At 44.0% G+C, this 14,025-nt stretch overlaps 1 protein-coding gene across 1 annotated transcript; it reads right to left on the reverse strand.

The window, feature by feature from the left end:
• Positions 1 to 8,701: 8,701 nt before the first annotated feature.
• LOC119035310 (mammaglobin-B-like) lies at positions 8,702 to 10,746 on the reverse strand. Its single transcript, XM_037126627.2, has 3 exons — positions 10,692 to 10,746; positions 9,976 to 10,163; positions 8,702 to 8,740 (listed from the first exon to the last, which is right to left on the reverse strand). Exons 1-3 carry the CDS (start codon positions 10,744 to 10,746, stop codon positions 8,702 to 8,704), a joined length of 282 nt encoding a protein of 93 aa, XP_036982522.2.
• Positions 10,747 to 14,025: the final 3,279 nt, after the last annotated feature.

Raw genomic sequence — 14,025 nt, forward strand, 5'->3', positions numbered from 1 at the left:
AACCACAATGAGATACCACTTTACACCAGTCAGGATGCCTATCATAAACAAAGCAACAAACAACAAATGTTGGAGAGGTTGTGGGGAAAAGGGGACCTTAGTTCACTGTTGGTGGAATTGCAGACTGGTACAACCATTATGGAAAACAGTATGGAATTTTCTCAGAAAAATAAAAATCGACCTGCCTTTTGACCCAGCAATTCCACTGCTAGGATTATATCCTAAGAATCCTAAAATATCAATATCAAAGAACCTATGCACCACAATGTTCATAGCAGCACAATTTACAATAGCCAAGAGTTGGAAGCACCCGAGGTGCCCATCAGTAAATGAATGGATCAAAAAATTGTGGTACATGTACACAATGGAATTCTATGCTGCAGAGAGAAAGAAAAAGCTACTACCCTTTGCAACAACATGGATGGAACTGGAAAGCATTACGCTGAGTGAAATAGGCCAGGTGCTGAAAGACAAATACCATATGATCTCACCTTTAATAGGAAGCTAAACAACAAAAACAAACAAGCAAGCAGAATAAAAACAAAGACACTGAAATAGAGAACAAGGGGACAGTGACCAGAGGGGAGAGGGAAGGGAATTTAAGGGGAAAAAAAGGGAAGGGATTTGGAGGAACAAGTATGAAGGACACAATGAGAAAAACTAAGGGGGGTGGAAATGGTAGGGAGGTGGGGAGCACGGGGCGGGGGATGCTGGGATGGGAGAAATAGACAGAAAACTGTACTTGAAAAATAATTAAGTAAAAAGAAAAGTAACTGCTTTGAGTATGCCATTCACTGTATTTTGGAAAACATGCTTCTCAGAGACAGAACCAAGGTGGCAATCCATTTTATTTGTTGTGTGCATTCTTCCGAGTCCCCAATATTTCTTTCCTTCCAGAGCACACATCTGTAATCATCCCACAACCTTTTTTCTTGCAGTGTATTAAAAATAGTGGATTATTATTATGATACCTGCATGCAGTGCAGAGGCCAGCAGAGGGGACATGTTGCAGGACATTCTGAGGACAGAGGGTGAGGTGCAGGTATGCCAGAATAAATCACCTCATTCCCAAGTCAAACAGCATATTGAGTCTAATTGACTCTGCCAACAGGAATGTTTGTTTCTCCTAAGTGATGACAGAGTGTGCTTCTGAATTTGGCTCTGGCTCCACTGAGATTTCTATCAGTTAAGATAAGATCATTACTTTTCAATCACTCCTTGTACTGTTTCCTGATCACCTCTGAGTCACTGTTACTGTGATGTTAAAACCCTAATAAAGGATATTGGAACTAAGGGTAGAGGACGGTGGCAGGTGGGGATGGATGTTACTTACCCAGGGCACACAGGGTCTTCGGCCTCTGCCCTCAGCAGGATGCACAGGCACACGTGTCCCTCAGGTCTCAGGATGACATTCCAGGAGTTGCCTAGGGCTTTGTCTTCAAACTGGTAAACACACAGCAGCGTGGTGAAAACTTCTAAGGGACAGGGACATCACTGTGTCTTGCTCCCCATAGCTGGTGGGGTTCCACTCTGGGCATTCTTTATCCAGGACCCAAGGTGCCAGGAGGGGAACTGAGCCAGTGAGAGAGGTGACTCAGAGAAAGCAGGACCACATGCTCTCTTAGTCTTAAAGTTCATATATGACATTCATCTTGAGTTTTAACAACCTTTCACTAAAAAGTGATTACTGGGATTATTGGTGCCCCTTAAATTGTGTGACTCTCCTTGCAAGTGGCTATTGGCCCATTCTCTTGTTCCCACTGTGACCTACAGGCAGTCAAGTTCAGGGGACATGCACATGTTTCACAGGAATAAAGCAAAGCAGGAATGTTGAGATTGGACCTCAAGCCTCCTCCCTTTGCCAGTCCCTAGAGTCCTGTCTGCAGGAAAATTATTACTACTCTCCTGCTCATACCCCTGCCAGTCCCTCTTTCTTTCCATGCTAAACCCTCATCCACAATGACCCCCCGATTTTCCTTGGGACAATTCAGCTCCCTTCTGGGTTGACTCCTCCATCAGGTGACACCTTAACTTGGAATTAGGCAATGAATACTTTTAGGTTCCACCAAAGTGTTATAATTTCTTGAAAAATATTAACCCATCTTTGCTACTGTAATAATGAATATGTACCATTGAAAGTTGTGGAGTTTATTTGTGTATTCTTTTACTTATATTTTATTGATTATGCTATCACAGTTGTCACATTCTTTCTTTCTCTCCTTTATCCACATCTGTCCGGTATCCTTATTCCCTCCGGCATTCCCCTGCTTAGTTCATGTCCATGAACCATACATATAAGTTCGTTGGCTTCTCCATTTCCTATGTTATTTTTACCATTCCTATATTTTGTACCTACTATTTATACTTCTTTTTAAATATATTTTATTGATTATGCCATTACAGTTCTATTTCCCCCCTTCATTCCCCTCCACCCTGCACACCCCTCCCCCATTGTTCTCCCCCTTTAGTTTATGACCATGTGTCTCAAGTTCTTTAGATTCTATATTTCTCATACTATTCATGCCCCCCATCTATTTTCTACCTACCATCTATGCTACTTATTTTCTGTACCTTCTCCCCCCTTCTCCTCCTCCCACTCCCCTGTTGCTAACCCTCCATGTGATCTTCATTTCTATGGTTCTGCTCCTGATCTAGCTGTCCTCTTAGTTTGTTTTTGTTTTAGGTGTGGTTCTTAGTAACTGTGAGTTTGCTGTCCTTTCACTGTTAGTCTTTTTTTATCTTCTTTTTCTTTCTTAGGTAAGTCCCTTTAACACTTCATATAATAAGGGCTAGGTGATTATGAACTCCATGAATTTGATCTTATCTGAGAAGCACTTTATCTGCCCTTCCATTCTAAGAGAAAGCTTTGCTGGATAGAGCCATCTTGGATGTAGGTCTTTGGATTTCATGAATTGGAATACCTCTTTCCAGCCCCTTCTTGCCTGTAAGGTCTCTTTTGAGAAATCCGCTGACAGTCTGATAGGAACTCCTTTGTAGGTGACTGTTCCCTTATCTCTTGCTGCTTCTAGAATTATCTCTTTCATTTTAATCTTGGCTAATGTAATTATGATGTGCCTTGGTGTGTTCCTTCTTGGGTCCAACTTCTTTGGAACCCTCTGAGCTTCCTGGATTCCTGGAAGTCTATTTTCTTTGCCAGATTGGGAAAATTCTCCTTTATTATTTATTCAAATAAGTTTTCCACAAATAAGAGGCTGTCTCCTCTTCCCCGAATTATAGGTACCCCTATAATTCAGATGTTGGAATGTTTAAAGATGTTCTGGAGGTTCTTAAGCCTCTCCTCATTTTTTTGAATTCTTGTTTTTTCATCCTTTTCTGTTTGGTCATTTTTTTCCTCCTTCTGGTCCACTCCTTTGATTTGAGTTCCAGTTTCCTTTCCATTACTATTGGTTTCCTGTGCATTTTCATTTATTTCAATTAGTTTAGCCTTCATATGTTCCTCTAATTTGTGACTAAAATCAACCAGTTCTGTGAGCATCCTGATCACCAGTGTTTTGAACTGTGCATCCGAAAGTTTGGCTATTTCTTTATCTCTTAGATTTATCGGCTGTGGGGCTCTGAGTTGTTCTTGAGCCATGTTTTGATCTGTTGGCGCCTGCTATGTACTAGGAGGTGCTCACCAGGGCGGAGCCACCCAGGACGCTGGGTTGTGATGCTGTATGTGGGGGCGGGGCCAGAGAGGGACAATGGTGTTCCCCTCTGCCACTTTCTGCCACTGGGGCCTGCACGGTCTGTCTCACTGCTTCGCTCCTTCACCAGTTTATCTACAATAAAATGTGTGACTGTGGTCAGCCCTCAGTGGGTCCACCGCCTTGTGCCCTCAGTGGGTCCGCCCACCACTCCACACCTGGGATCCACCTACAGCTGCTGGCACACCTGGGTTGCACGCCTGGGTTGGTCCGGTGGATCTTTCCTGCCCAACCCCGCTCTGCTGCTGGCTCTGCCCCTCTTACCGGTTTGGCTGAAGGGTTCGTTGTTGTCAGACTTCCGTGTAGTTCAATTTTCTGTGGTTTGGCTGTGTTTTTGTTGCTAAAACTTTGTTGTTTTTAAACTTGGTTGTGTGAGAAGGCGTAGTGCTCCCACCTATGCTTCCATCTTGGCGGAATTCCTCTATTTATACTTCTTATACCATATACCTTTCCCCATTCTTAGTACTTCTCCTCCCTGCTGATTACCCCTTCATGTGATATCCATTTCTGTGATTCTATTGCTGTTTTAGTAGTTTGCTTAGTCTTTTAAAACTTTCAACTGTTGATAGCTGTGAGTTTGTTGTCATTTTACTGTTCATGGTTTTGACCTTCTTTGGTTTATTTTGTTTTTTATATTAAGCATAGCTGTTCATGGTGTAAGGGCAGAACTTTATGTATTCTCCAGTTTGGGGCAATCCACACAGCTGCATTGTGGAGTATACATGGGAGAAGAAACAGAGAGGCAACAATGGTGTTTCCTTGGCTCTCTCCATGCTTACAGATACAGGCAGTTTCTCCCACTGGTAGAGCCTCAACAGATTTCTACAGCCAAAGCTTCTGAATGTTTATTTTGCCCACTATGGAACCCTGGGTTGTGCAGGCTTTGTTGCTCCCCAGTTGTTACTCGCATTTTATCAACAAGCCAATGTGGGACTGCCTGGTCTTCCAGTGGTCATCTTGCTATGGATGTTCTCTTCCCTGGCTACCCATCTCTGCTACTCCCACCAGTCTAGTTGATTGTTGCTTCATTAACTCCTTGGTTGTCAGGCTTCCATTCAGTTCCATTTTCTGGTAGTTCTGGTTGATTTTTTAAAATTGATTATGCAATTACAGTTGTTCTATTCCCCCCTTCATTCCCCTCCACCCTACCCCCCATCCCCACCATTACCCCCCCTTTAGTTTATGACCATGTGTCTCAAGTTTTTTAGATTCTATATTTCCCATACTATTCTTGCCCCTCCCATCAATTTTCTATCTATTGTCTATGCTACTTATTTTCTGTACCTTCTCCCCCCTTCTCCTCCTCCCACTCCCCTGTTGCTAACCCTCCTTGAGATCTTCATTTCTAGGTTTCCACTCCTGATCTAGCTGTCCTTTTAGTTTGCTTTTGTTTTAGGTGTGGTTGTTAATAACTGTGAGTTTGCTGTCCTTTCACTGTTCATGTTTCTTTAACTTCTTTTTCTTCGATAAGTCCCCTTAACATTTCATATAATAAGGTCTTGGTGATGATGAACTCCTTGAATTTGATCTTATTTGAGAAGCACTTTATCTGTCCTTCATTCTAAATGAAAGTTTTGCTGGATAGAGCAATCTTGGTTGTAGGTCTTTGGATTTCATGATTTGGAATACCTCTTTCCAGCCCCTTCTTGCCTGTAAGGTCTCTTTTGAGAAATCCACTGACAGTCTGATAGCCACTCCTTTGTAGGTGACTGTCCCCTTATCTCTTGCTGCTTCTAGGATTCTCTCTTTCATTTTAATCTTGGCTAATGTAATGATGATGTGCCTTGGTGTATTTCTTCTTGGGTCCAGCTTCTTTGGGACTCTCTGAGCTTCCTGGATTTCCTGGAAGTCTATTTCCTTTGCCAGATTGAAGAAATTCTCCTTTATTACTTGTTCAAATAAGTGTTTCACTGGTGGCTGTGTCTTTCCCCCTTCTGGTACCCCTATAATTCAGATGTTGGAGCATTTAAAGATGTCCTGGAGGTTCCTAAGACTCTCCTCATTTCTTTGAATTCTTGCTTCTTGACTCTTTTCTGTTTGGCCATTATTTGCTTTCTTCTGGTCCACTCCATTGATCTCAGTCCCAGTTTCCTTTTCACTGCTATTGGTTTCCTGTGCAATACCATTCATTTCAATTAGTTTTGACTTCATATGTTTGTCTAATTTGTGGCTATAATCAACCAGTTCTGTGAGGATCCTGATCACCAGTGTTTTAAACTGTGCATCTGAGAGTTTTGCTATTTCTTCATCACTTAGATTTATAGGCTCTGGGGCTTTGAGATCTTCTTGAGCCATTTTTGGTCTGTTCTCGCCTGTTAAGTATGAGGAGCAGAGCCTTGGACTCCCAGGTCTCTGGGTTGTGATGCTTATGTGGGAGCGTGGTCAGAGCAGGAAAATGGTGACCCCCTCAGCTTTTTTGCGCCATCAGGTGAGGAGCAGAGCCTTAGGTGGTTCACCGGGGTGGGGCCACTCTGGTCGCTTGGTTATGACGCTGTATGTGGAGGCGGGGTCAGAGCGGGGAAATGGTGGCACCCTCTGATGCTGCTGGCTGTGGGGCCTGCTCAGTCCCGTACTCTCACCTTCCACTCCCTGGCTTGTCTATCTGTGCATGAATTCGCGACCACAGTCAACCTGCAGCCTTGCTCCCTTGCTGTTTCCCTGCGGTTGCTCACTGAGTCGCTTACTAGATCCAATCCTGCTCCTTGGTCCATCTGACCGAGTTTTCCTGCGCAACCCTGCTCCGACAGCTGCTGGTTTCACCCCTCTTACCGGTCAGGCTGAAGAATTTGTTGTTATCAGACTTCTGAAAAGTTTGATTTTCTGTGTTCTGGCTGTGTTTTCTGTTGCTAATATTTAGTTGTCTCTAAACCTGGTTGTTAGAGAAAGCAAGGCGTCTCCACCTATGCCTCCATTTTGGCAGAAGTCTCTGATTTTTGTTTTTAAATAGGTTGTTTCCTTCTTCTGACTGTGCGAGGACATGAAGCATACTCACCTATGTCACCATCTTGGCCAGAACTCCTATTTTTCTTTATATCAATGCATACAGAAAAGGCCGAAAGTACCAAAGACTCAATAGGTCATAGTAGAAAATATTTCACACGTCTTCACAGCACCTCCAGGTTGGTGACAATAATAGGCCCAAACAAACGGACCATGTCCCTGGATCTACACCTCACATTGTAATGTTTTGCTTCTTACACCTCCTGCATGCATACCTGCTTATTAGGAACTCATGGGCTCTGCTCAGTCTTGGTGCTTTGCACTCACATGCAGAAGTTGGCCTTTGTTCACAGATTGATGTGGCCCATTTGGAAAGGGGTCCACTTGTCTGTACTCAGAGTGGACGTGTGGACGAAGCCACAGAAGGTCTGTGATGGGGAGTGAGAAGGAGAAAGAAGTATGACTGCAGCCACTGAAATGGCCATGTTCTCATTGGACTGGTTACTGGCTTGAAAGGGAGGAGAGGCTTCAGGATCCTGAGCAATGGCAGTTTCAATGATTTCCAGAGCAAGAGTGCAGAACCAGAGGTCAGGCCCTTGATTGGGCAGTCTAGGAATGTCCCCCAACTCCTCAGACTTGGCTCATGGACCACATTGGCCCTATCTGCCTCAGGACATGCCTGAGCTGCCCTAGTACAGTTATGGAGATGTTTATGTGTTCACATGTTCCCTGGGAGCCCCTCTTGTCTCATGATATAGTTGGGGGAGTCAGTGAGAGGGCATTGCCTTTGTTACTTGGAAAAGTTGCCATGAACCATGTGGACTGTGCCGACACACCAGCAATATCCAGAGGACAAGGTTGACTGGTGTATTGGAAAAAATGTTGGAGATGGGGCCAGAGTGTTGGTGCCAAGTGGTGGTGTGTGTAGACCCCAGATGGGGGAGTTGCTCCTGAGAAACTGTCTATGGCCAAATATGTCCAATCCATGCCAGTGGAAAAGCAGAAGGTTGGCATGGAGAAAAGTAGCTGAAAGCTCCATAAATGAACCAGGGAATGAACATTTTTGTGAAAGGGATCCAGATAACGTGAGGGGAATGAGAAGGTGTGAAAGCACCTTTGAGGCATAAGCTGCCCAATGCACACCCTGCCTGACATCCACTGGGAAGCTCCCAGTAAGCAGTGGTGGCAGGTTCAGTGGGAGCACACACTCTAGGGGTTAAAGAGAAGGAACAGTTCAGCCATCACTTGGCTTAGAGGGGCCATCACAGATGCATGACCATCCCAGGAGGTAAGCCCAACATAGTCAGAACCCATGTGTGGAACGTGGACCTTCAGGCAGGGCTCAGTGCTTTGTCAGGAGGAGGAGATGGCATTTATTTGCTATTTGGGGAAAGTTTATTCCATAGGGGTTCACTTGTGGTGTGAGAATTTCCTCTTAGGGGTGTGAGTTGAGGGTGAGGATCTTTGTCAGCACTGGGTGGAGGTTTCATACTCATAGATAGTGATGGTCTTTGTCAGCACTGGGTAGAGACTTCAGGTCTTGGACAGAGAATGCTGAGTGGAGCCAGGCTGTGGTGAGAGGGCAAAGCATCAATGTGAGACCTGCCATGGACTCAGGAACCTGAGGAGGCCACCACCACTAGGACCTGAGAACCTGACCGTGACCCAATGGTCCTGGGGGCAGGGATGAGGGAGGACAGTTACATGCCAGTGACAGGATCAGTCTTGGGTTGTGGGTGTTGAGAGACAAGATGTCCTTCAGATTCTTAGCACTTTGCCCTTGAGTTCTGTAAACAATTATTGTGTCCGAGTGGGTGTGCATGTGTGTGTGTGGGAGCAACACATGTATGATGTGAGCCTCACTAAAGCCTGCATTTCGTTCAACCACTAAGAAACAACGGTACTTTTGCAGATGCTTTATTGAAATTAAATTGCATGTGAGGTTTCAACAATTGTCTTGCATTTGTAGACCCAAAGACAAAGAAGGAAACCTAAGCTGTGGCTTCTACCAATGAACAGTCAGTTTCTGGATAATCTCTGAGGTCGTGTGGAAGTTAGTACTGAGCACACCAAAAGCTACTGAATATTGTTTGCTGGAAAACAAAAACAGAGACATCACTTCACCTCACTTGTTCTTATCAAGGATCATCCTGAAGAACAAACATACATCCTCATTGTTTTCCTGGATTGGTCCACACACATTGACAGGAAGCTGGTGTTGGAAGAGAAGCTGAAAGTACCGTATTTGTTCTATAGTTCAAGTGACCATGATTGATCCCAAGTTTGGTGGTGCTGCCCCATGTTGTCCTGACCAAGGTTACTTCCTTTGGTAATTTTTATCTATATATTTCATCTTTTAAAAAAATAATGAAGCCAACAATACGCTGTGTTTTAGTTTTCAGTACTTTAGTAAAAATGAGGGATGTGAGGTTCTGAGTTCCCGCACATCAGAAGTAGAGCCAACAGCCCAATGTGCCCCACCACCCAGCCCTGTGGTCAACAACACATTGCAGATATATGCTCCTTGTTTACCCAAGGATTTAAAGAAAATTCCCATCATCTTGAATTGAAGGGGCTGGTAATTTAAAAATTTTTAAATTACAGTAAACACACATACAAATGTTACTCTTTCACAACTTTCAACGCACAGCTAATTATGCTAATAACATTCAGTTGGCAGCCCACCTGACCTCCAGGACTTTCTCATCTCAATGACCTATAGCTGAAGACCCTCCCCATCAGCCAAATTTTCTTTCTACCCGCCCTGGAAACCACTCTTCCACCTCCCTGTCTAAATGATTGTCTACTCTGAAAAATGAGATATTTGTCTTTTTGTGACTGGCTCATTGTTTTTCTCATAATAACTCAAGGTTCCTCCATGCCATCCCCTGTGTCAGGAATTTCTTAGTGATCTGCAATTTCATCTTTGGTTTCTGGCAGTATGGCAGGGTCACCCTGGAATGTTTCAAACCATATGTTAGGGCAGGGAATGAGCAGTAGAAAACTCTACACAACATCTGTCATATGTTGAAAGACTGCCTCATGTGAAACCACTGATTTCTGTTTTCCCCTCACCCACCACTAAGGGGGAATTCATAGCCATGGTTTCCAAGTATCACTCTGGGGCCTTTAATCCACAGTGAAGGAATCCACACACTGGTGCTGGCACACCTAGGTTGCTTGACAGTGCACTGAAGGTTCTGTTAATAAGAAGGAAGGAATCTTCCTGACAAGCATGACCATCACATGCTTCTGAAAAATTGTCACAAACTGAGAGCATGTGTGTCCTTTCCTGCACTTCAAATGCAGTTAGAGATACCAAAATTACCTGTAGATTTTGGATCTTCTCCAGAGTTTCTCTGCTCTGATGGAGGAAGCATTCCTTCAAGAATGTGAAGGCGTTTTCAGTTTCTTCACCTGGTAAGTACTCTTGTATGTTATTGATGTATTCAGTCGCATTCAAATCAGGATCAATGGTCATATCGACCACATCACTAAAAAGATTGCAGCCAAGACCTTGGAAGAAAACATGCAGATGCAGGCTCAGTGACATAGGGGTGAGCTCTATGTAGGGCCTGACTGTGAGTCTGTTTTTTTACCTCCCCGCAGGGACATACACTCAAAGAAGTGGTGGATCATTTCTGAGTCCTCACTTCTAGGAGACTCAACTGAGGACCTGAAATTTTCTTTTCTTTTCTTTTTTTTTTTTTTTTAAAGATTTTATTTATTTATCTTTAGAGGGGAAAGGAAGGAGAGAGGAAGAGAACTGGCCTGCAACCCAGGCATGTGCCCTGACTGGGAATCGAACCGTGGTTGCTTGGTTCCCAGGCCTGCGCTCAATCCACTGAGCTATACCAGCCAGGGCTTGAAATTTTCTTTTAGCCCTAAAGCATCTGCCTTCTTGTCCTTGCCACCCCTCCCACTCCACACACAGCGCTTAAACGAGAGAAATGGGCTGCTCTTTTTGGGGGTTGGGGAGCAGTTCTTTGCACAGGAGCCCTGAGCATAGCCCTCCTGCAAAGACTGCACAGTCCCTGTGTTCACCTGCATAGCAGTACAGGGGGAGGGCAGTCAGCATGAGGACTGTCACCAGCTTCATAGTTCAGGCAGCTGCTGTGGGCTGGTCACTCTGGCCTGCCAGAAAGAAGGAGCTCAAGTTGGGGATGACTGTTTTGAACACAGCCTTTTATTCCCCTGGTGGCTGCCCTAATCCCTCCCACAGATGACAGGAAGAGTCACAGGGTAAACCTGGCCCTAGGCCAGGAAGGGACTAAGAGAATCTCAGACCCAGACCACGTGCCCTTTGTTCATATATCCTGAGGGGACAGAGCTTTGAAAACCATCAAAGTCTAGGAACTTCGAATAATGGTGAGGATGTTAGATGAAGTTAACATCAAAATGCTTGCAAAATAATAAGGCAAATGACAACACTGTGAGTCTGTATTGCCATCCCTGTTGCTTTATTATTGTTGTGGCCCACATTATGTATTCACCTTTCCCTAATTCTTTCTCCCCAACCCTCTGCTCCTCCTTCTTCACCTTCAACTCTTCCTCCTCCACCACCACCACCATCCTCTCCTCCTCTTCTCCCTGCACCCTGTTACTCCTCTTATTTCTCTTTTACCTCTTGAGGGTACAACACACTTCACATTCAGTCCGTTCCTCCTTATTCTCCCAACACGTGGGCTGAGTGCAATACCACATGCTATGGGAGAGGACAGACTTTTCTCTTTCATAGACTCCAATGCAGGAGCTTCTGAAGGGGAGAATAGAAACAATTTCTCACCTTCTCTGAAAGCTGTTTTTACAAAACACATTTAGTTAAGTCAGTGTTATAAAATTAGTTACAAATTTAGAATTAAGTTTAGTTTTTGTTAGTCCTTGATTGTGTTTGCCCATCTGGCTCAAAAGGTGATGTGAGAAGTATGATTAGAAATCATTGGGGGCAGGGACAGGTAGTGCCGAAAGGTGAGAGGGTTGGAACCTGGGCTTGTGCAGCTGTAGATTTGAACCTTGGATCCAATCCCTAGTCATGACGTGTTCTTGGGCAAGTTATAGTGCTGGTTGTCCAGAGCTTCCTTTTCCCATTTCTAAAGTGGGCACACAGTATCCCATTCCTGGCTTCTTAATGATGCCTGATAATTGATGTAAAGAGCCTATCAAGGCCTTAAAACAGAGTAGTTAGGGCTAAATCGAGGTTTCATTCTTCCATTAGTCCTTCCACTCATCCATCTATCCATCCATTCATTTATCCATTCATCCACCCATCTATATATCTATGCATCATCCACCCATCCATCCATCATCCACCCATTTATATATCCATCCATGCTCCTAACAACCTTGAATCTCCTAGGATGGGCCCTGTGCTGTGTGTCACAGATTCCATTGTAGGAGCAAGTCAAGCAGGACCTTGCACTTGTGCACCTTCCCTCGAACCGGAAGTAACAGACAAGCCTGCAATTGAATAGAAGAGAAAAGGAAAGTGTTTGTGTTAAGAATAACAAAACAACTACTAGGGCAGTAGCATCCTACAAAGAGGACCAGGCAGGCTATCAGATGGGGACATTTTATCTTGTCTGAATGAACACTGTATGTTAGGGGACGTTCTGGGACAAGATGTCTAGGCAGAGGCAACAGCAAGTACACAGGCCATGAGTGCACATGGCACTTTGAAAGCTGAGGGATGCAGTCAATGTGTCCCTCTTGGTGTCAGAGAGGGACAGAACCACTTCCTAGGGCAGAAACAGCACATCAGCCTAAGCAGGGATGGTATGGAGGAACAAGAAAAACAAAGTTGGGGAAGAGTAAGATAAAAGAAATGGGTGAGAGAGCCTGAGAGATGTGTCAAGAGTAAATCACCTGTGGATGCATTGTTCTCTGTTGATATTGTTGGGGACTCATATCTTTCCATCATTCAGCTTATGCGATGTTGCCGAGAACAATATTGATTTAGAAGAACCTGGAAATGGAAAGAAAGTTATGTTCTTATGTGTGTACTTTCTCCCCATTGACCATTGTTGGTGATGTCCATTCCAAAGGCAAGGGAAATTCTTTGGTAAGGAAATGGAGCCTGGTTGAACAGGCCATGGTGAGGGCTCTGTCTGGTGCCCAGTGGTCTGGATGTGCCCTGCTGTCTGCTGCAACACCAGACCCTGAGCAGGGTTCATCCTCAGCAAAAAGAATCCCAAATCCTGTGCAGTGAAGTGTTTGTTTCTTCATCTTCATGTCTTCTGCATAGCCTGCGGTGATCCTTCCTGGTGTGTCAAAGACTATAACTTCACTCACAATAGAAATATGTGAAAGCAAGGGTTGTTAAGCAGCAATAGAAGAGCCCAAAAGGTGTGAATGCTGGTATTGCTGGCCTGCTGTTTTCTCTCCCCAAAGGTATTTTGAGTCAGGCCCAAAATTAGATTCAGAAACTGGAGGAGTCAGGTAGCCTTTGGTTTCTATATTGGTATGATATTTACTGACCACCTGCTATGAAAAACCATGCTGTAGAGGGGAACTACTCAGATTTTATCCTGGATAGCTTGGGTCATGGGGGACAGGTATATGTGCTGTAAGGAAGAATTATATTGGGCCTATCCTCAGGCTCATTGAAGGCCTGAGATATACTCACACTAGTATTTTGTCATGTGAAGTCTTGCACGAATGAATAAAAGTAATAAAATGCAGTGAAACTTATTTTTCCTCAGTGATTCATGCATTGCCACCAAGCCTAAGAAAATTTCTGAAGATGGGATGGCATCAGACTTCTGTTCATTGCAAGCTAGTCCTAGAAACCAGTCCCATACTTTGTGAGCACAGGATACTTCATGCTTTTCTTTTCCACTCATTGTGTAATTCGGTGCTCAAGTTTCATTTTTTTTGCACATAGCTGTCCAGTTCTCCCAACACCATTTGTTAAAAAGGCTATCTTTATTCCATTTTATGTTACTGCCCCCTTTGTCGAATATTAATTGACTGTAGAGAGTTGGGTTGATTTCTGGGCTCTCCGTTCTGTTCCATTGGTCTATGTGCCTGTTTTTATGCCAGTACCAGGCTGTTTTGATTACAGTGGCCTTGTAATACAGTTTGATATCAGGTATTGTGATCCCTCCAACTTTGTTCTTCTTTCTCAAAACTGCAGCTGCTATTCGGGGTCATTTATGGTTCCATATAAATTTTGAAGTGTTTGTTCTATGTCTGTGAAATATGCCATTGGTACTTTAATAGGGATTGCATTGAATCTGTATATTGCTTTGGGTAGTATGGACATTTTGATGATGTTAATTCTTCCAATCCATGAACACGGTATATGTTTCCATTTGTTTGTGTCTTCCTTGATTTCTTTCTTCAGTGCTGTGTAGTTTTCTGCATACAGGTCTTTTACCTC

The sequence above is a fragment of the Artibeus jamaicensis genome, unplaced genomic scaffold, assembly GCF_021234435.1.
Source record: "Artibeus jamaicensis isolate MK-2021 breed Jamaican fruit bat unplaced genomic scaffold, CSHL_Jam_final scaffold_614, whole genome shotgun sequence".
NCBI lineage: Eukaryota > Metazoa > Chordata > Mammalia > Chiroptera > Phyllostomidae > Artibeus > Artibeus jamaicensis.

What these genes read in the sequence shown, in the direction of transcription:
- LOC119035310 (XM_037126627.2), bottom strand. Translation starts at nt 10,746, where the DNA reads ATGAAGCTGGTGACAGTCCTCATGCTGACTGCCCTCCCCCTGTACTGC. An exon ending in CCCCCTGTACTGCTATGCAG is followed by an intron (nt 10,164 to 10,691) that starts GTGAACACAGGG and finishes TTTTCTTCCAAG; the next exon opens with GTCTTGGCTGCAATCTTTTT. An exon ending in AGAAGATCCAAAATCTACAG is followed by an intron (nt 8,741 to 9,975) that starts GTAATTTTGGTA and finishes TTTGTTTTCCAG; the next exon opens with CAAACAATATTCAGTAGCTT.